This window comes from Boleophthalmus pectinirostris, unplaced genomic scaffold (genome assembly GCF_026225935.1).
Source record: "Boleophthalmus pectinirostris isolate CB_2022bp ecotype Guang Dong unplaced genomic scaffold, ASM2622593v1 HiC_scaffold_18, whole genome shotgun sequence".
Taxonomy (NCBI): Eukaryota; Metazoa; Chordata; class Actinopteri; order Gobiiformes; family Gobiidae; genus Boleophthalmus; species Boleophthalmus pectinirostris.
In genome coordinates this window covers 43,376,475-43,398,009 of record NW_026571133.1, presented here as the reverse complement: position 1 = coordinate 43,398,009, position 21,535 = coordinate 43,376,475, and the positions used below count along the sequence as shown (strand labels likewise).

Sequence of the window (21,535 nt, the reverse complement as noted above, 5' to 3'; positions counted from 1 at the left end):
AAATTTGACTACACCCTATGTTAACAGTGTTGGGCAAGATCCTTCAAAAAAACTCTTACTTATAGTTACCTGATACTTCTCCTTCCATGTAATTGTGTTATGAACTGCTTTACTGTGTGATTAAAGTAAGTAATTATCAGATAAAGTAACTATTAAATTACCAAAATGTAAAGATAAGATAAGATAAGATATGTCTTTATTAGTCCCACAGTGGGGAAATTTCAGTGTTGCAATATGCAATTTCAGAACAGCAGGAAAAGGTAACATACAATAAAACAGATAATAAATAATAGCTTAAAAATAATATAAAAATAGACTTAAAAATAATTGCACATGGATATAATTGAATGGCACATGTTCAATGTTAGCAGTGTTTGTTGTACAGTTTGACAGCAGCAGGAAGGAAAGACCTGCGAAACCTCCTTCACACAGCGAGGGTGAATCAGTTTGTGACTGAAGCTGCTCTCCAGAGCAGACAGAGCGTCCTGCAGGGGGTCAGACTCATGACCCAGCATAGTGACCATAGCCAGGACCCTCCTGTCCCCCACCTCCTGCACTGAGTCCAGACGACAGCCCAGGACAGAGCTGGACTTCTTGATGACCTTGTCCAGCTTTTTCCTCTCCCTCTCTGTGATGCTGCTGCTCCAGCAGACCACATCGTACAGCATGGCTGATGTCACCACAGAGTGCACCAGAGAGTAAAAACAAACTACATTCAGTCTTATTTGGTTTACAAATCAGCAAATGCATCCAGAGTCACAAAGCTAAAAAAAAACATAATTTAGATTTGATTCGATTACAAATACTCTATTATCAGAAGGGAATTCCCTTTAGGCAGCACAATACACAGAAGATTATAACATTAACATCAATTCAATAAAAAAAAAAAACAACAGACTCACAAGTCTACTGTCACAAGAGTGCACTATAAACAGCTGTCCTCTTTACACAGCAGACTGTGTTCAAACGATGATATCAGAACATTACAAACACGTGCACACTACATGACAGCACTTATACATGTGTCAAATCAGAGGTGAGCCAAACAGATAATAAAGTAGCTTCACTTAAATAAATGCAGGAAACATTCCTGTTTTAGTGGCCTGTTTGTGCTAGCCAGAGATCGAGGATTTTAAGCTGGAATAAAGAGAATGTTTGGTGAATTTTATCAAGGGGAAAGACATTATTGTCCTTCTTCCTACGGGATTTGGGAAAAGCTTAATATACCAGTTAGCCCCGTTAGCAGCGCATTACATACGTCACGACCAAATAGCAGTGATTGGTTTAATGAAAAAAAATACCCACTACCGTCAAGCGAAAGAATTCTAATGCTGCGAGGTCAGACAGTTTCAGATCTGCCGTTTTTTGGCAAAGTCCTTGAAAAAGCTGTTTACCAACAGCTTCCAAACTTTCTCCAAATGAACAACTCCTATGATGTTTTCCAGTCAGGTTTTAGAGCCCACCACAGCACTGAGACTGCTCTTATCAAGGTGACAAATGACATCTGCCTGAACGCTGATGCAGGCAAAGTCTCAGTCTTGATCCTGTTAGATCTGAGTGCTGCTTTTGACACTGTCCATCATGGGATCCTCTTACAGAGACTAGAGGACTGGGTGGGCATTTCTGGTACTGTACTAAACTGGTTCAAGTCCTATCTAGAAGACAGGAAGTATTTTGTTGAAATTGGAAACTGTCTCTCAGATCACATGGCCCTGACCTATGGGGTGCCTCAGGGGTCAATCCTGGGCCCCCTGTTCTCTACATGCTGCCATTAGGCCAGTTAATAAGCAGCAATAACGTGTCCTACCACAATTATGCAGATGACACTCAGATCTACGTCTCTCTGGCAGCAGGAGACTATGGACCAGTGGACTCACTTGGTCACTGCATCCAACAGATCAGTGTGTGGATGCAAAACAACTTTCTCCAGCTAAACTCTGACAAGACTGAAGTCATAGTGTTTGGTCCACAGAAACAAAGGGACAGTGTCAGCAGTCACCTCCAGTCTCTCGCTCTAAAACCTTCAAATCAGGCAAGAAATCTCAGGGTAATAATGGACTCAGACTTGAACTTTAACAGCCACATCAAATCAATAACATCTGCAGCCTTTTACCATCTAAAAAACATAGCAAAAATCAAAGGTTTACTGTCTAAAGCAGACTTGGAGAAACTTATCCATGCATTTGTCTCCAGTAGGTTAGATACTGTAATGGTCTGCTCACTGGTCTCTCCAAACGAGCTGTGAGACGCTGCAGAACATCCAGAACACTGCAGCTCGGGTCCTGACTCGAACTAGGAAGTACGAGCACATAAGTCCTGTGCTCAGGTCTCTGCACTGGCTCCTGTGCCTCAGAGAATAGACTTTAAAGCAGCTCTGCTTGTGTACAAGTCTCTCCATGGCCGAGCACCAAAGTCCATCTGTGACATGTTAGTGTCATATGAACCATCTCGCACTCTGAGGAGCTCAGGGACCGGCCTCCTGCTGGTGCCCAGAGTCACGACTAAACAAGGGGAGTCAGCGTTTCAGGTTCATGCAGCTAAAACCTGGAACAGTCTGAACATGTGAGACAGACTCTTCTGTGACGCTGTTTAAATCCAGGCTCAAAACATTTCTGTTTAACTGTGCATAAAACTGAAAGGTTTTCATTCCGCACTCTTCTTTCTAATTTATGTAATTAATGTCTCTCTCTTTTTAAATTTTAATATTTAATTTTCTAATGATTATTTATGTTTTGATTTGTTTTATTGAGATTTTAATGTATTTCTTATTCTGTAAAGCACTTTGAATTACTTTGTGTACAAATTGTGCTATACAAATAAACTTGCCTTGCCTTCTATGAAGTGAAACCGGCTGATGAATCAACCTATGTTTGTGCTCCCATCACTAAAGAATCGCCAAATAACAATGTACATCCATAAAATCCTCTTGTATGCTGCATATTTCCTGTTTATGGCTGCCTACTGCTGCTTCTGATTGGTTGACTACAGTCTGTATTAGAGACCGACCGATATATCGGTTGGCCGATAGTATCGGCCAATATTGGGATCTAGAGACATCGGTTTGAGTCTGGATTAAAAGGACATTTATTAGTGCAGACTTGTGATGTGAGGAGGAGCCTGTGTGAGGCTGAGTGTTGGAAATACGTCAACTTTGAAGCTAGTTTTGGTTCATTCTCATTGTTAGCGATTAGCTGCTGTAGCTCCCGCACATAAACAGACTGTTTTCTATTGGTCTGTTCTAAAGTGACTGTATTGGCCGTATATTTGTTACTGGAGCTGCATTGATATGTAAATGAGCTGTGAATAGACGTGTGAATGATCAACAATTATGCATATAATTAATTACTGCGGCGCGCAGCATTTACGGCCAAAGGCTAATAGCGGTAGTTTCTTTACTAGCTAGTAGTGATTTGTCGGTCGCGATCGAAGCGGCTCTTAGAGCCGACTCTCTGAAGCAAACAACGGGAGCCTGCTCCTTATTGGGAGCCTTGTTTTCTCTTTCTCTCACTTCTTTTCTCACACATCGCGTGCAGACTCGTGGTAGTTTGACAGCAGCAGTGGCTGAAAACGAAACTTTCAGAAATATACATGTGCATAGGATAGAAAAATGTGCATATTTGACTGTAGTTCAGCATAAAATAAATAAACCAGGACAAATCTTGGGCTTGAGAGAAGGAGACAGATACAGAGTCCTGACACTCAGTCCTGGTTCAGTTTTGGATTAGTCCTGTTTTACACATGGTTTAGATTTGTTTTAGTCCTAGTTTAGTCCTTTTTCAGTCTTGGTTTAGACCTGGTTTAGTCCTGCTTGCAACAAAACAATCTGAAGAGTCACTCGGGAGTCGAAAGAGCCAGCTGCTTTTAGTGAGCCAAGTCAAAAGAGCCGGTTCTCTAAAAAGAACTGGAATACCCATCACTAGTAGCTAGAATGTTATGCAAAAATACCATTAGTCCGATCTACTGTTTGTAAATATGACATAAAAAGGCAGAACAACAATACATTTTGCTTAAATAAACCCAATTTAAAATCCACCAGAGCCAAACCTAAGTGTTTTTTTTATAATTCAAGATTTACAGTGAATTTTTACATCACTAAATATATCGGCTATCGGCAGCGCCAACTCCCATTTTATCGGTTTCATATCGGCCACAACAAAATCCATATCGGTCGGGCCCTAGTCTGTAGTACACTACAGTCTGCATAAGAATAATTTGCTTTCGTGAATGTTGGTTATTGTGCTTGCCTTTTTTGAATGGTGTTTTAAAAAATGTTTTCTCTTGGCTAAAATGTTGTGAACCCATGTGAGGAGACATATGTTGTGGTTTAGGTCTCTGATAAATATATTTCATTAAAATAACATGAGACTGTGAGAGATGCAATTAAAAAAAGTTAGTAATTTACTGTTTACATTAAAACACTTAGATTTGAAATCTAGTGTACTGAAATTGTCTGAATGTTACGCCTTATCCCCTTTTGATGCCTCAGTGTAATGAAAGTGTTGACTGTTTGCTGTCTTCAGTTCCACCCTTGCACCCTAGCTTGGATCCTGTTGTTGCCATAACAACGGCTTTGACACTTAGCGACAGAACCAGGCCGTGTGCCAACATCGCTTCGGCAATGGGGCTCAGAGCAACCCGCGGCCAAGGCATCCCGCGGCGGCCATCTTCTATCACTCCTGTCCCAGCTCTGGCTTGGGGCCCCGCCGTTGTCACGACAACCAGGCCCCAGCCAGATGATAGGCTCCTTGATGGCTGCCAGACTCTGCTTCAACATTAAAAGCAAATATTTGCTTCTTTCCTCTACTTATTGGGAACATACATAGAGTATGGAGAATCTCAATCACTTCTCATACGCACATACACATGAAAGCCCTGCAACTATTTCAAAATATGTAAAATATAAGAAGAACTCCAGAGAGGGAAAGGACATGGCTGCAGATCTTTGATCTATTTCATCAACAGAATGCATGAGTCTGTATGAATTTGATGTGCTGTGGTTGTCAGGGCTTACGTTATGTTCTTAAAGTATATACTAAACTTTTAGGTTGCTTAAAAGTGGGGGTAGGAAGGACATGAAATGTGGTTCTACCTGTGATTCTAATGTTCTTGCTGTTGTGTGTGGTTGGTGTGTATGATGTGCATGCAAATGGATACACATCAAGTGCTTTGAGTGCCTTGAAGGTGAAAAAGCGCTATATAAATATGTAACCATTTACCATTAAAATTTACCATTTAAGGTGTAACTGTTGTCCAATTCCCATACCCTTGTGTTATCTGCAAAATAAATCAGTATTTGTTTTCAAACTACATATCAAAACCCCAAAGCCTATGGGGGTGCAGAGGCTCAGCCCACCAACTCCAGGTTCAGTGCATATTGTCAGTGTGTCCGTGTCTAAGACATTTCATTGTCGCTGTGTGTGAATGTGGTCAGTGAATGTTGTTGGTCAGAGGGGCCACTGGTGGAGATTGGCAGGCTCACTTCCCCATTGTGTTATCACAACGTTTAACATTTCCAAAACCACTCTTTCTTGGATCTGAGAATTATTATTTTTATTTTATATTATCATGTCAGTTTATATGTTTTTATTTAGGTCTCTGTAATGCCTTATGTTGTCAAGGTAATTTCCATAATGGTCCATGGTCCATTTTAGTTTATGTGCTCTACTTTGTCCAATAACTGTTGTTGTGTCCTTAAACAGGACACTTCACCCACATTGGCTAGTATGGATGTGGTCTGTGAGTGACTGTTGGTGATAGGAGGCACAGATTGGTGGCCTTGCTTCTGTCAGTCTTCAATAGTAGCTTACCATCACTGAGTGTGGAGTAACTGAATAATGCACTGTAAAATCCAAACTTACTTGTTCTGATATAGCTCAAAATCAAAAAACTCAAAACACTATTGAAGAGAGGATTATTTGTGTAATGCGACTTTAATAGTATTGATTAATATATTTTGGAATGGATACTTTTGACAGCCCTTACATACATACACATGCAGCTGACTTTCCTTTTTTTGGAACCATAAACAGCAAACCATAAGCAGCAAAAATAGAAGACTTTTCATAACAGTGTCGCATTTGTTACTTTCCTCAGTAGTTGGAGAGTAGTTCAGTGGTTCTGTTCTGTATTATATCTATTCTTACTTGTTCAAATACATATTCAATAAAGAGGGCATTGCATGCATTGAAAGGGTGTCTTTTCATTTGCAGTCTGATTTTTACTTTGCTCACGTGTTCTCCATTAGTGGCTGTGACTCCATCTGGTCTGCATTAGGATAGGTTTGGGGTTCTTCCGCTGTGCTGTAGCCCGCTGCATGTGTTTCCAATGGGAGCTGTAATGAACCTTCAGAGAGCTCAGGCTTGTGTAAAAGTGCAACTCAAAGGCGGCTCGCAGCTGGGAGGAGTTCCCGTCTGCCCCTGCACTGGCTCACACTTCAAATGGGCCACAAGTGAAGAGCAGTCAGCCCCCACACTGAGGGATTGTGGGTTAGCACCAGTGCCCTACTAAATCTACGTTTTTGTGATGGGTGCATGGAATTTTGTATAATTTATATTGACTATAATGACAAAACTATTTAAATGTTTTTATTGGCTATAAAACAAATCTTTCTTGCAAATGTATAGGAGACTTATATTATAAGGAAGCAGTGGGTTACATGTTTGATTCTACATTCACATTCAAGAGGATAAAGTTCCACACAGTGAGGAAATGTGGGCTTTTCCAGCAGAGACATTTTACAGATGCACAGAAATGGGTGTGTTGGTGGGTATTAATTACACTGTGGGGACAAAAATCTGTACACACTCACATCATGGGGACCTGCCCCTTTTATGGGGACACAAATCAAGTCCCCATGACAGAAATCTTTTATTATTAGATCAACAACATGGTTCAGTAACAATTCACTTCAGTGTCAGGTAGTATAATTGGAAACATACCTTTGAAGTGTGTGCAGTGTTGAAGAGCCAGCCTCAGTCCTGGAGTGCTTCACATGGAGCTAAGTGCTGGTGTTTAGAGAGGCTGTGGAAAGCGGAAGCCATGAGTGAGAAGTGATTGAGAAAGAGAGGAATGCAGCGGCCGGCACAGGTGCAGCCGAGTGTCGTGAGAGCGCTTCAGTCCCACATCTGTTTGGAATAAAGACTGTTCACTCTGTGTACACAGCAGGAGGGGAGGGGGAGGAACAGCACATTGAAAATGCATACAGTTTAACCCACAATGATTCAGATCCAGACTAATTTGAAATTTAAAACTTGTATGTTTGTAAGTATGTTCTAGCTTTGAGTGATGCAACAAAGTCATTAAAGGCAATACATATACGTGACAATGTACAGACACACACACACACACACACACACATATAATCATAATTTGTCTCTGAACAGCCCCCATCTATCTGTATGTGGAACAATACAGTAGTATTAGTATTAGTATTAGTATTAGTATTAGTGTTAGTGTTAGTATTAGTATTTTAAATCTGTTTGCAGGTCTGTGGAATAGTCCCGTCTGTCTGTGGAATAGTCAGTGACCATCTGTCTGTCTTTAGAACAGTCAGGACTATCTGTACCTCTCCATCCTTTTCATCCAAAACAAAACTGTAGTCACCACTTGTCACAGTTTTGCCTGATGCTAAGGTATGTTTGTCACAAAGCTCTGTTTGTTGTTTATCTTTTGCTATTGTACATTGTGTGATTTTACAGGACATGGGTCAAAGGCCAGCTGAGGATCATGTGACATAGAGAGAGAGTGACAGCTGCTGTGCATGTGTTAGCTTCTCATGGTTCAGTGTTCACACGCTACACTCTGCAGTGGAATGGAATGCAGCCATGTCTCTGGGAGTCTGCTTGTGGCACTGGATGCTTCGCTCTGACCGGAGTGTTTTATGCAGCTGGATACAGCGAGACTATAAAGCCCCTTACAAATATGGAACCTCACTCAGACCCCCACTACCCCACCTGGAGGGTCATTCAATCACGCAAACTATAAAGCACTTAACAATCCATTAAAACTGATCTCGCATGCCGAGTCACTCTACCTGCCGGATTCACACAACCATACACCCCCATACACACAGACAGGTATACTTCCAAGTCCTAGGGCTGATGTCCAGAGGAGTGTCCAGATGTGGTGAGCCAGTGGTTTGTGCTTTATGTAAAACTCTGTGCCTCCACCATGTGTATGTGTCTCTTTTTTCTCTTCTGTTCAGATGATCAAGGACAGTCAGCACATTGCGTAACATTCTTTGCATTTCCACCATTCTGTTATCAGATGATTAAAGGTGTGTATTATGTGTGCAGGTGTATGCCCCCTCTGCCGGTTCAGCCGACTACAACAGGGACTCACCGGGATATCCCAGCTCAAAGCCACCCAGCTCTGGCTTCCCCGGTTCCTTTTTTATGCCAGGTATGGACACAACTCTCTAGTAAACACTGTTGCGAGAAATGCTGGCAGATGATTTGACTGTTGTATTCTTATCAGATGGCCACCACAGCAATGACCCCTGGAGCAGCAGCAGCAGTAGCAGTATGTCCCAGCATGGTGGTTACCATGGTAATATGATTGGGGGAGGTACCTCTGGCCACACTCCGTCTCAAAGCTCCTCCTATTGTGGGATCCACCCCCATGACAGATTGGTGAGCAATGATTATTTTATTTGATCAGTAATTTGAAATATGCACTTTTCAAATCCACTATAGCAGTTAATAGTGTTTTTAGAATCAATTAACCACACAGAATGCATTAATTGTTTTTGCTTGTTGTCAGAATTACCCGCCTCACTCTTCAGCAGACCTCAGCTCCAGTCTGCCCCCCATGACGAGCTTCCACAGGGGGGGAGGCTCATCTGGGGGGGGCAGTCACTACAGCACAGCATCCTGCACCACCAACACCAATGGAACAGACTCAGTCATGGGTAGGGCTTCTGCCATGTAGACTTATAAATACCACTCCAAAGCTTCAGTTTCATTTTATGTATGTGTGTGTGTGTGTGTGTGTGCGTGTGTGTGTGTGTGTATGTGTGTGTGTATGTGTGTGTGTGTGTGTGTGTGTGTGTGTGTGTGTGTGCGTGTGTGTGTGTGTGTGTGTGTGTGTATGTGTGTGTGTATGTGGGGGGGTGTATGTGCGTGTGTGTGTATGTGTGTGTGTATGTGGGGTGTGTGTGTGTGTGTCAATGGATTTGTTGGTATTGCGTATCAATCCAGTTGACACTCGTCTTAAAGATATAATACAGAATCTTTAAGTATGTGAAATTGACCTATAATTCATGAGCATGATCACCAGTGATGAATTTTATACTCCCCTTAAAACACACTTTTAGTCCATTCATTTTTGACAAGTACTATATTTATTAGGAGTAATACAATTAAAAGTGTTTATGTTTATCCCAGTAGACGATAGTATTTTCACAGAGTTGTCCTAAACTTTAAGCTTAAAAACTAAGGGTGCTCACCCCTTGACTCATGACACTATGTCTTGACAACATTAAATGATGAACTTTCCATGTAAACATAAGAAATCCAAAGAGTTCCTGTGTGTTCCCCAAAGCAGAAACAATCACTTGTTTATAACTGATGATCTCTGTTTTAGTGAATCGTGCCCAGAGTGGAGCAGCCAGCAGCTCTCAGACTGGAGATGCCTTAGGAAAAGCACTTGCTTCAGTAAGTACACCTATAATGCCAATATGCTTACAATGTACCAGCCCTATCAACCAGGAAGGGCCATGAAGTCATGCCAATGTCATGTTTGGCTTTCTGTAAAATGTGTTAATTCCTGTGTCCAAAGTTGTGTAAACTATAGAGATCTTTTATGTAAACTGATACATAAAAATAACTAGTGTTGTAGTACTTGAGACTGACCATGATCTCAAGACGGGCCTCAAGACCATTTTTTTGCTGTTCTGTCTCTTCTCTGACTAGAGCACATTTGGACTCGGTCTTGTCTTAGTCTTGAATGCACTTGGACCCGGTCTTCGGTCAGATTTGAGGTCTGACACTTTGCGAGTGAGATCATAGTTCATTACGGCCACTGCTGTCAGCAATAAACTTGCACAAGTGTATGGGACTCCTCACTGCAGCCTGCGCCTGTTTGGAGCCAGTGAACACTGATGAAACGCAAAGCTAAAACAAATCCAAATTTATGCTACAGTGTTAACAACAGAGCAGAGCTACAGTATAGAGTAGACCTACTGCAACATGTAGGCTGAAATTTGCCTAATAAGTGGACGAAAACATGTGTTTGTCACAATGTGTGTAGCGGCCAAAACTTGCCCTGTGCAGGGTCTGCTATGGCTGCAGCATGTGTGGTGTCTCAGACGCGTGTCTTCCATAAAAAGAGAGTCCAAATACTGTGTTCCTCAATATTTATTGGCGTACCTCATAGCCATCCAAAAATACACAGACTCGGCACTCGATAGATCACGACGATGACGACGGTCAAAAGACTGTATACCTCCACTGTGCAACACCTGTGTGCACATTTTCTCCCCCTTATATAGGGCAGCAAATTACGTAGCAAGTTACAAATAGTGCCACACAGTGGCACGAGGTAGACAAGTGTAAAATGGCTCCAACAATGTGCTTTTGGTTTGGTAAATGTGCAGCAGCTGGGAGCTACTGTAAAACCAGTAAGATAATGTAACTCCTGAAAAAAACAGGTTAGAATCCACTTTTCATACCCACTTTCTTTACTTTGGAGCCATTTTCTGTAAAGAGCCCATGGCAGCTTAAAGAAGGGGTTCTTAAACTGTGAGCTTCCAAAAAAGGGGAGCAGAGTGTTTCAGTTCAGTATAGTTTGTTTGGCTTATTTTAAGACAAATAACTGTAGAATACAAATAAATGTAGATAATTACAAAGGTGGTCTTGATTTGGTCTCAATGGGCCGTGGTCTCGGTCTTGTCTTGGTCTGTTGGTCTTGCTCTGGTTTCAGGACCCTGTGGTCTTGGACAGGTCTTGGTCTCGATTAGTGCAGTCTTGACTACAACACTAATAGTAATTGTAACTGTAACTGTAACTGTAATAACTGTATACAGCATCTGGTTGGGTATATGCCTCTACTGACAGACAGGTTTTGCTTTATGGAGCCCTCTAAAATATACAAGTATGCACCATTATGGTACACATTTTCATCCAAAATGCCCAGAATCTTCCAAGCAAGTCGAATGACAACAAAATATTTCAGGAAGTATTCACTGATTTGCTCACTCTTTGTGTATTTCTGCTTATATAAATCCTGTCTTTGTAATGCAAAATTGTTTTATGCACAAATTAGTGTTATTATTATTTTTATTATCATTGTTGTTTTTGCTGTTGTATGTGTCTTACTTGATTGACAGATTTATTCTCCAGACCACACAAACAATAGTTTTTCGTCAAACCCTTCCACCCCAGTTGGATCTCCGCCCACACTTACAGGTAAGATCCCTGTTCCAGTACACTTCACCTAACTGTAGGCCGTTAGTCATTTAGTCTATTCATCGGTTGATTGATGTCCAACGGTATTGTCTTTAAAAAGAACCCAATAAATTATATTTTTATATTTATATGCGAAAAGACATATTAAACACATGATCCACACATTTTATATGTCTTTATATAATTATATACATTCCTAGTATCTTTCTTTCCATGTAGTCCTGTGGTGTAAGGTGCAGTCTTGTGAGTGTAGTGTGGGTCACAGATAGATACACAGAGATCTGTAACAGTTTTGAGAGCTTTTGCCATCATTTTATTCGACACAGCAGAATGTCTTTAAATGATAAATTGTCACATTTACACCAAGGAATCCCTCACCGATTCACACACATTCACAACACTTGCCACCATTCCTACTATTGGTCAACTTCTGTCAGGCTCTGAATGGGTGAGCAGTGGATTGAACCAGTCACAGTGAGGAGTAAACTTAAACAGCAGGTAGCTTTAGTGACCTCTTAAAGACTGTACTTTCTAACATATACATATTACTATCATACGCATATTACACACATATACATATTACCCACCCCTAGAGGCGACTGGAGCTAAAGGTGGAATAGACCATTGGTAATGAGGGATTTAAACAAATCTCTATATGAACACCTACAATGATAGCAGTCGTAACTCCTTTGTGGTGTTGTGTGAAAATGTATTAAAGAGATGAAACCTCCAGTGAATGAGCATACCTGAGTGAATTATTACTCTGTACTTAGATAATAGCATATGTAAATGTGCCTGTGTGAACACAAACTGTCCAAAACAGAGGGCTGGAGTGAGAGGAGGTTTGTCTGAGGCTGCTCCCATGCTCATTGGAAAAAAACAACAAAAAAAACAGAGTCCACAATTAGCACACAATGAAGAGTCAGGCAAGATACAGAGGCCAATGGTACAATATTACTGCCATAAGAAAGAGCAATATTAAAGGAAACATGCAATATCAGCTTATGATCTTTTAAATATGTTGTGATGTAGTCATCTATATCTATATATCTATATATATTTATTCTTTAATATTACTACTACTGCTTACTTGTACTACTACTAATGATGGTGGTGGGATCAAACCTTTTAGTCTGCAGTTACAAACAGTTGTGGTCTTACAGCTGCTTTATCACCTCAAGCACTGTTGTCCCTAAGTCATGATTTTAGAGTAAAAGTGTCTGAGAGTGCTTTTCAGTGTGTCTTTTCATTGTTTGTGTCCTGCAGCTCCCAGTTCTGCTGCTTGGTCAAGAAATGGAGGACAAGGAGCACCTTCACCCAACTATGAAACGCCATTGCACTCTCTGGTACAGGCTACATACAGCACAACATTCTTATTTAAAGGTGCAGTACATAACATTTCTGGAGAGGTCTGCCACCTGTTTGCCTCCATGGAGATGTTACTGCTTTGCCTAAAATGCCCAGTGGTAGTACATTCAATGCTTCTGTCACACGAGGGTACAACCACCCAAATTACCGGTCAGATCTATAGAGAGGCATGTTTAGAATGCAGGAAAAATATTTTTTTCAATAAATGCATAGATTTTATGTAGTACTGTGTAATATTTCTGACAAAGCCGTGACACCTCCAAGTGAGTCAAGCCGATGACCCCTAACCAGAAATGTTATAGTGTACTTTTAAATTATCATAAGTTAACATTTTTTATAATAATAAAAAAGTGGAAAGGTGCCAGCTCTATTTGCACTGTACATGTATTAAAGGAGAATGCAATATTGACTTTTTAGAGCTTTTAATCATGTTATAATTGCTTCCCTTCTCATTTACTCACTCAAAATTGTATTTGGATGTTTGAGTAATCTTTATTCTCCTGTGTTTAAGATGCCACTGCTCCGATCTACCTGTTTTCACCTCCACTGTTACAGTCCCACTGTTCTTTATTTACTCTGTTCTCTAGTTTTTTGGGTTTTTTTTATTGGTAAAACATGTAGGTTTCCACTCTGTGCCATTTTGGCACAAATTAAAACAAAAAAACAAAAAATTCTTCCACTAACGTAGGGATGGGACAAAATGAGATTGTGTATATGAGAACGAGACAAAACCAGATTATGACATAATTCCTGTTATATAAATTTTGAGATTCAGTTACCAATTTTGACATCAAATTTTATTTTATATTTTATTTAATGTGTCAATTCAAGCATTTCTTTTTGGAACTATGAGAGATGTAACTCACCAACACTTAACTCTTTTTGTCAAATCCAGGTGTAAACAACTGGAAAAAATTCTGGAAAATTTTTTTCATGTGTCCACAGTCTTGTCTCAGTGTTGTCTCACGAGACCTTGTGTCATCTGCAGCTCTTTATATAGGGCTGACAACATTTACGGTGATGCCGACTCCCATTGGACACCATCATTTTCCAACCTGAAAGGGAGAAAGTGTATTTCTTTTATTAAGTTATTTTACATTTGGGGGTTTTAAAATGTACAGGTTATAAAATAATGATCAAGTTGTGTCATGGATTATAACTATTTAGCTGTCAAAATATAATAATATGTCTTCTTAAAAATTCAAACACAAGCTCTGTTGTGTGTGTGCTTTGCAGCAGACACGTATTGAGGACCGGCTGGAGCGTTTGGACGATGCCATCCATGTGTTGCGGAGCCATGCAGTGGGGCCCTCTACAGGCTTGAGTGCACATGGTGACGTTCACAGTCTTCTAGGAGCACACAATGGCATTATGACCTCTCTGGAGTCTGGTTATGGCTCAAGCCTGCTGTCCAGCCGACACTCACTCATGGTAGGACTGTTTGACTGTTTGACTGTTTGACTGTTTGACTGTTTGGGCTGTTTGCACTGCTCACTGGCTGCTTGAATCTGCTCTTTCCTCACAATACGTGTTGTTGGGTTGGATGGGTTTTCGTGATGGTGTGAGTGGCTTTGTTGCTGACAGCTTTTTTTGTCTTAAAATATATATTTCAGATCTATGTCATCTTTATGTTGTTTTGTATCATTCACAAACCCTGCATATTTAGGCTTCTTCTCTCAAACTGAATCAGTTAGCCTTGTGATATCATGTGGTAATGCAGGAAATGCTCCACTGTGGGCTTTTTTTGTTTTTTTTTAACATATTTTATTAAGTTTTCAACATTTTAACACAACACACAAAACAAAGAGCAGTCTGAGCATGTGTTTGAGTTTTTCTCATTACATACATATTACCCAATTAGGCAAGACACACTGGCCCGGTCAAACAGGCAAACCAACCACAACATTGAGCCTGTACCTCTCTGTATAATCCACTGTGTTTTGAAACTCTATACTCCTTCGCTAGGCATATTCCTTCATATGTGGATAACTTAAGCCTTGAAATTGCAAATCACTACTGAAGTAAAGATAGCTGTTAACTTGAAAACATCAGGTGAAACAGAGCATTTTGAGCTTTGGCGATATAGACTAATGAAGGATTTCTCAAACTTGTGAATGAAACAAAACACAACTCCAGGTATGTTTTTGATGAGGCAGCAACATTATAACATGATTTAAAGCTCACAAGAGTCAATTTTGTGTTATATAAGACCTTTAAAGAATTTTCTAGGTCACATTATGAGGCATGGTGATGTAAAACTATAAGACAACATGCACTGACACTGCAGTGAGTCAAAACCAAAGAATATTGGGATTGAGGCACTGTGTGGTAAATTGTGTTTTTTTTGTGCTTGGAAATATTTTGTGTGGGGGCTGATTTTAATCAAATTGTGGGGACTAAAATGTACATACCGTCACATCATGGGGATTATTATTATTTATTTAACTTTATTATTAGATCAAAAACATGATTTAAAGTTGAGATATGGGTTAAAAAGCTTAGTTTAAGGTTAGAAAAGTAGTGACTAGGGCTGCAAGATTAATTGTAATTTCAAAATATCCTACACAAATATGTGTACAAATATAAATATCTGTACAATGTTCTGAAATTATGATGATCTTGTATTAGTTTGTCAGTTCAGATTTAAGTCTTCTTTTCAGTTCTTCTGGATGAGTGTAAATAGTGTATTTTGAAAAATAAAATCCTATATTAAAAATCACAATTAGATTATTTTTTTCCAACTCCCAAGTTGCTCAGCCCTAGTAGTGCCTATAGTTAAAGGTTAAGCTCAGTCTCCAGAAAATGAATGTGTGTGTGTGTGTGTGCGTATGTGTGTGTGTGTGTGTGTGTGTGCGTGTGTATGCGTGTGTGTGTGCGTGTGTGTGGAGAGGATGGGGATATGTGTTACACCTGTTTTGGAGCCATGACTTCAGCACACAGGCCTCCAGTGAAAAACACGGCAAAGCTCTTCCAGCTGTGCCCCACAGTACACCCCCCCCCCCGATCCGTGTGTTGTTTAGTCCTGGTTTAGTCTTGTTAATAATCCTTTGTTTAGTCCTTTAGGATCGTGGTGTCATTTTGATTCCGTACTTGTTCAGTCTTGTTGTTTTATTCTAGTTTATCCAAATTTAATCCTGCTTTTGATTTTATGGTCTTGGTTTAATTCTGTATTAATAATTTGTAATAATTTGCTGACTAAATGAAATCAATAAATAAGTAAGTAAGCGTTATAGTATAGATTGCTCTGTCATCAGAATGTTCAGAATTTCAGAATGGATGGTGACTGGAGGCAAACAAAAATGAACCATAGTACAGTGTTCAGCCCAATGACAATTTTCTATAAACATGCAAAATACTAATACACATTGTTTTTGGCAAATGTAGCATTTTCAGATAAAAGGATGATAAATATGTTATATGTTCGCTGAATTAAAATATGTCCTCTTTATTTGTCCAGTAAAACCTTATTTGTCCAGTAAAAGCATTAAAAAAATGTGTGCTTAATTGTATGTAATCTTAAACAAACAAATAACGTAAAACACAATTTTAAATGTCTTTAAACCTGGCTTTAATATAGGTGAATAGTTTTCATTTGCCATTTCCCCATCCATTTTTCATATTTTGTGATATTCTTAGAAATTGCTTTATGTTCCACACCACGTCTGCCTGTTTTTGTTTATAAACTTTTAAAGATCTATACTATTTCAAACTCTAAGCAACAGGTATTTTTGTTGTTTGTGGTAGCGATATGATATAAATCTGAATATTTCAGAATTATAAAGTTGCAGTATTTAATTTAAGGTGGAGGGTACATCACCTGTTTGTCTCCATGGTTTGCTTAGAATTTTCCACAGTGTGACATTAAATGTATATTAATGGAGGGAGGGTGACACCAACAAATTACATGTCAGATCTGTGTAGAGGCAAGCGAGCCATCAGCAAGAATACATGTTGTCAATGTATTTCTTCAGCACACAAAACACCTGTATTTGACTAAATGCAAGCTAGTTTAGTGTGCAGCCTCACTGTGGAACATTCCAGGCAAAGCAACACACACTGCTTCCTCCTCATATGAAACTAATCCCTGTGTAGTGGGGGGACCAGAGTGATCACAGCTCATTCCTGGTGAAATATCGCTGTGTGCAACTTGTGACAGACTTTATTTCTCAGTTGCTGTTTACGAGCTGTAGCCGCCGCTCTTGACCCAGAAATCTCCCTGTGCTTAATGAGCTCATTCCCACTGAAAAACAGCCAGTGTAATTCTTTTGTCTCTTTCAATACACAAAGCAAATGAAATATACGAAATCAAATTTAAATAAAACTGTTGATTTCATGTGGAGATGGAGGTGGGCGGTTTGATTATTCTCTTCAGTTGCTGTCAGACATTAATAGTAAGGCTGTGGAATTTATCCAAATTCAACTGAAATTTAGATTCACTCATTTCTAATGATCAGCCAAATCATTTATCTAAAAAAACAACAACATTGCATTTATATAGCACCTCAGTGATGGTAAGATACTACTGTAGCCACAGCTGCCCTGGGGCAGACTGACAGAAATCATTTCATTATCAGTAAAAAACTGTTTTGTGCTGATGTGACTGTTGTGTTTCATCTTTTTGACCCTATAGTTTACTTATCGAACATCACAAGATGCTACCACTGTGCCAGCTTCTGGCCTGACAGTACATGGCAGTAATCTCCCCTCCTCACAAATCCAACCCCTCAACCACTGATGTGGACAGACAATGGGGTGACAGAGGCTCAGTGGTTAAAGCAGTGGTCCACCAATCCAAAGGTCAGCGAATCGATTCCCCATTGGGCAAGTGGTGTCGTTGTGTCCTTAGCCAAGGCACTTCACCCACATTGCCTAGTATGTGTGAGTATGTGTGGTGGAGTGATGGGTGGTAGTCAGAGGGTCTGTCCCAGGGCAGCTGTGGCTGCCCATATCATACGAGCACCCATACCACCCAGTGAATGAATAATGACAACAGTGTAGTGCTTTGAGGGGACAAGCCTGTAAAGTGCATTACAACTGTAGGATGGTATTCTTATTCTTACTGGCCCGTGCAAGTATCGTAGTAACTTGCGAGGGCTATTGTTCTTCGTGGGTTTTCTTACTTATTATTATTCTGTTTCCCCACATATGATCACATTTTTGACCCCCAAACCGGGTATCAGATCGACTGGCCCAGCGAAAAATTTTATAAAATGGGCATCGCGACAATGACTAAAGTGACCTCATTCAACAGCGCCCCCTTGAAATTTCAAGATTTTGAAATGAATGGGAGGCTGAGACGCATATTTTATAGAGACAAGCAAAGACAAGCAAAAAAGCCAATCACTGTGCACCCCTGAAAAGTGAACACTATAGCGCCCTCAACCATAGACATTAACGTCAGCATTATCAGATTTGTACCAAATTCAGGGATTAAATTCTGTGCACCACAACGAGCAAAAAAATATATTACAGACATGCGACATTTTAAACTGTTGGCCAGCAGGGGCACAAAGACTCCCCCAAAAAATAGTAATAAAATGATTACACACTCAAGGTTTAGTCTGAACGTGTTGAAATTTGAATCACTAATGCGTGACTTTGGTCTGATTATAATACACTCTAAAGTATATGAAAAGTGAACTCCCCCCCAGCATAGACATCAACAATGTCGGACTTGTACCAAATTCAGTGATTAATTCTATGCATGATTGTGAACAAAAAAGTATATTACGGATATTGGGCATTTTTCACAGTTAGCCAGCAGAGGTGCACTGACTCTTCAGAAACATTTAAAGGTGCATTGTGTAATTATTGTAATGGACGAGCTGTCGGTCTGAGCAGCTGTCGAGAAGCGAGAATGTTGTGTTGTGTGTTGGGAGGTCGCAAGTCTTTGGAGGTTGCATGGGAGGGGCGTGTGCACCGGGGCCAGGGCCTCCATCGCCGCGGCTTTTATTATTATTATTATCATTATTACATGTCCCTGATTGGCTAATCCACCTGTCAGTCACACCCATCTGACCATACTCACATCTTTGTAAAGTGTGGAAGAAGTGTGTATTCAGTCTGACAACAGTGAAACCCAGTCACTGTTGTGAAGATCAAAAGCAAAGAGTGTCCGTCTTTGCTTTTGCATTTAAACACAATAAACATTTTACAGGAAAAAGCAGGGAGTTTTGTACAGTGTCCGTGGAGCTGCCAGCTGTCTAAACTCACATGCCCGACTGTCCTTGAACGCCATGCTCTCTCTCAGGCACAACAAAGGCAGTGCATTGTCGGAGTATATCTTCAGCACATATTTCACACTGAATTCCACAGCTCAGATTAAACCAAGGCCATCGCAACAAACATCCACTCACTTCCTGACTCAAAAACAAAACAGTCCCCACGTCTGTTCAGCACATTTTCTCTAGAGTGTGTTTTATTTTATTTCCTCCCTCTTTTCTCCCTGCTTCCCTCTGTCCTTTTCTCTTCTGTCTCCTCATTTATTCTTGTGTACCTCCTGCCTCTCTCCTTTCCTCGCTTCCTCATCTCTTCTCTATCATATCGTTCAGTCTTTTTCTGTCTTCCTCCTTCCTCTCCTTCATAGCCTCCTCATTTTCTTTGTCCCCCCATCCCTCCTCCCTCACCTTCTTTTCTCTCTTCTATCCTTTCCTGCCGCTATTCCCTTCTTCTGAATCGCCCCTTCCTCCTGTCCTCACCATGTTCTTTCTTTTCCTCCCCTCCCTCCCTCGTTCCCTTCCTCTGTCTTTCATGTGCACCTATGAGAGCTGGCAGAAGAGATGCCACTCATATTTAATGGATGATCTTTATGTTTGAAGCAGCCTCAGTCTGTGTTACTCAGACTATTGACTGCGATGGAGATACTACCTGAAGGACCTCTACTGAATATACTGGGATTTCTCTGGAAAAAGAAAAAAAAAAAGATTACAAGTCTGTATTTTTATGTTCCTGAAATGCAAAGGCAATTTTTTTTTTTTTTTTTTTTTTTGGAAAGACTAATCTGATTGATCTAACTGCAAATCTGCACTGATCAATATGAGGAAAGAAAATCATGATTAATTTTATTCCCATATTGCCCAGCCCTGTGGAAAGGATTTGTTGTTATTAAAATGATTCCCTGAAATAAGAAGCATCGACCGGTCCCACAGATGAGAAGCTGACAGCCAGTCCAAAACGCACACTTTCACGGACCCTTTTCAAAAACGCAGCCGTTCTCACACAGCACAGCGCTGAAGATGCCTTTGAATGAGTGCTGTGCAGGACTGTGCTGCCCCCTTCTGGGCATTCCTAGGAAATAAAAAAAATTTTTAAAAAGAAAACTAGGAAATGTTGCTTGCCAAAGCCAGACCAGTATTTCTCTGTAGTTTTTATACAGATTGATATCAGTCTGGTGCCCACGCCCTCCTTTGCATTTCAAGCCCAGCCTCACATGATCATGCATTCAGATTTGTCAGTTTTTTTCAATGACAAATGTGAAATGAAGGAGCTCATTGGTCATCTATGATTTACAGAGTTTTTTCTCTCTCTCTCTCTCCATGTGGACAGGCCATGCAATAGGAAATGTACTATTTTGCCTATAAGAAAAATCACTGAGCATTGCATGAACATATATGTCATTCCACTAATATTTTCCACTTGTGTTTGGCAGGTGGGCTCTCACAGAGAGGAGGCGGGTCATCGAAACAGTCACATGACAAGTTCGTCTGTCTCTCAACTGTCCAATCAGACGGCCACCTCACCAGAGCTGAACCACAGTGACCCCTACAGAGGTACAGAAGAAACTGCATGCACTCATATCTTAATCTAACCACAAGCACAGAATGCTGGCAGAATGCTCCAAATGCCTTGAGCCAATTTGCTCTCATCCAAAATGTCGGATAGTAGTGTGTATGAGCAGGTTTTGGCACTATTCCAGCGCTGTGTCAAGTGCGGGAGCAGGAGAACAAATGTAGACATGCATTCAGCTTTGAACATTTGCTCCTTCCTTAGTTTGTCTGAATCTGTGACCTTTTTTACATCTTAGTATTGTCACTTACACACACACACACACACACACACACACACACGGTCACCTGCTTTCGCCAGTGAAAGATACAGGCAAATAACACCATCAGGCCAAGTTACAAGTCAGATATTTTTACCAGTAAAATCACCTGTATTAACCACCCGTATTTGAATGCAGAATAGATCAGTTTATGGACCATACAGATGAATATTCTAGGTCATACCTGGGCATTGTGCAGCCCCCAGGCCACGTACGGCCCTTTGTTGGATTCTGACTGGCCCGTTTAAGCTACTTTGGAATTATAAAATACATTTTTAAAAATAATTTTACCTCATGCATGGACTAAAGCTGCTTTACTTTTATTTTAGAGGTGTTTTTTAAAAGACATTTTTTGTAAGGCAACCTAAATTTTTCATGACATAGTCATAATATAAACTCTTACCAGTGTGACCAGCTCATCAAAATAGTGCTATTTACTGCTATTTATAAAAAAAAAAAACTGATAATATTATGCAAAATTGAGTTAAAGACTCCACACTATTTTCTGTTTCTCATGTGGCCCCATGGAAAAAATAGTTGCCCACTCCTATTCTAGGTAAAGAAAAAGCATGCCAACTGAGACAAGCAAGAGGCCGTCTAACTAAACATTTGTGCACTCGTTATGTGCATTTTTTTTCCTTCCATAGAATTCAATGAAAATGCTCCCTATATGAGCAAAGAAACATCAGCTTGAGCAGTTATTAATGTTATTAAGTTA

The 21,535-nt window shown here is 40.3% G+C and overlaps 1 protein-coding gene across 2 annotated transcripts in view; it reads left to right on the top strand.

Annotated features, from left to right (window-relative positions):
• Window positions 1-21,535, top strand: part of LOC110172473 (transcription factor 4) — a 39,052-nt gene that overhangs the window by 12,778 nt on the left and 4,739 nt on the right. Inside the window, exons 2-9 of one of the 2 annotated variants that reach the window (XM_020938350.2) lie at window positions 8,295-8,400; window positions 8,476-8,630; window positions 8,761-8,908; window positions 9,583-9,653; window positions 11,327-11,405; window positions 12,672-12,751; window positions 14,013-14,204; window positions 20,422-20,542. In XM_020938350.2, coding sequence (XP_020794009.1) covers window positions 8,295-8,400; window positions 8,476-8,630; window positions 8,761-8,908; window positions 9,583-9,653; window positions 11,327-11,405; window positions 12,672-12,751; window positions 14,013-14,204; window positions 20,422-20,542 — 952 coding nt within the window. Of the gene's footprint in view, window positions 1-8,294; window positions 8,401-8,475; window positions 8,631-8,760; window positions 8,909-9,582; window positions 9,654-11,326; window positions 11,406-12,671; window positions 12,752-14,009; window positions 14,205-20,421; window positions 20,543-21,535 lie in introns of both variants that reach the window. The other variant, XM_020938349.2, reaches the window with a different exon arrangement.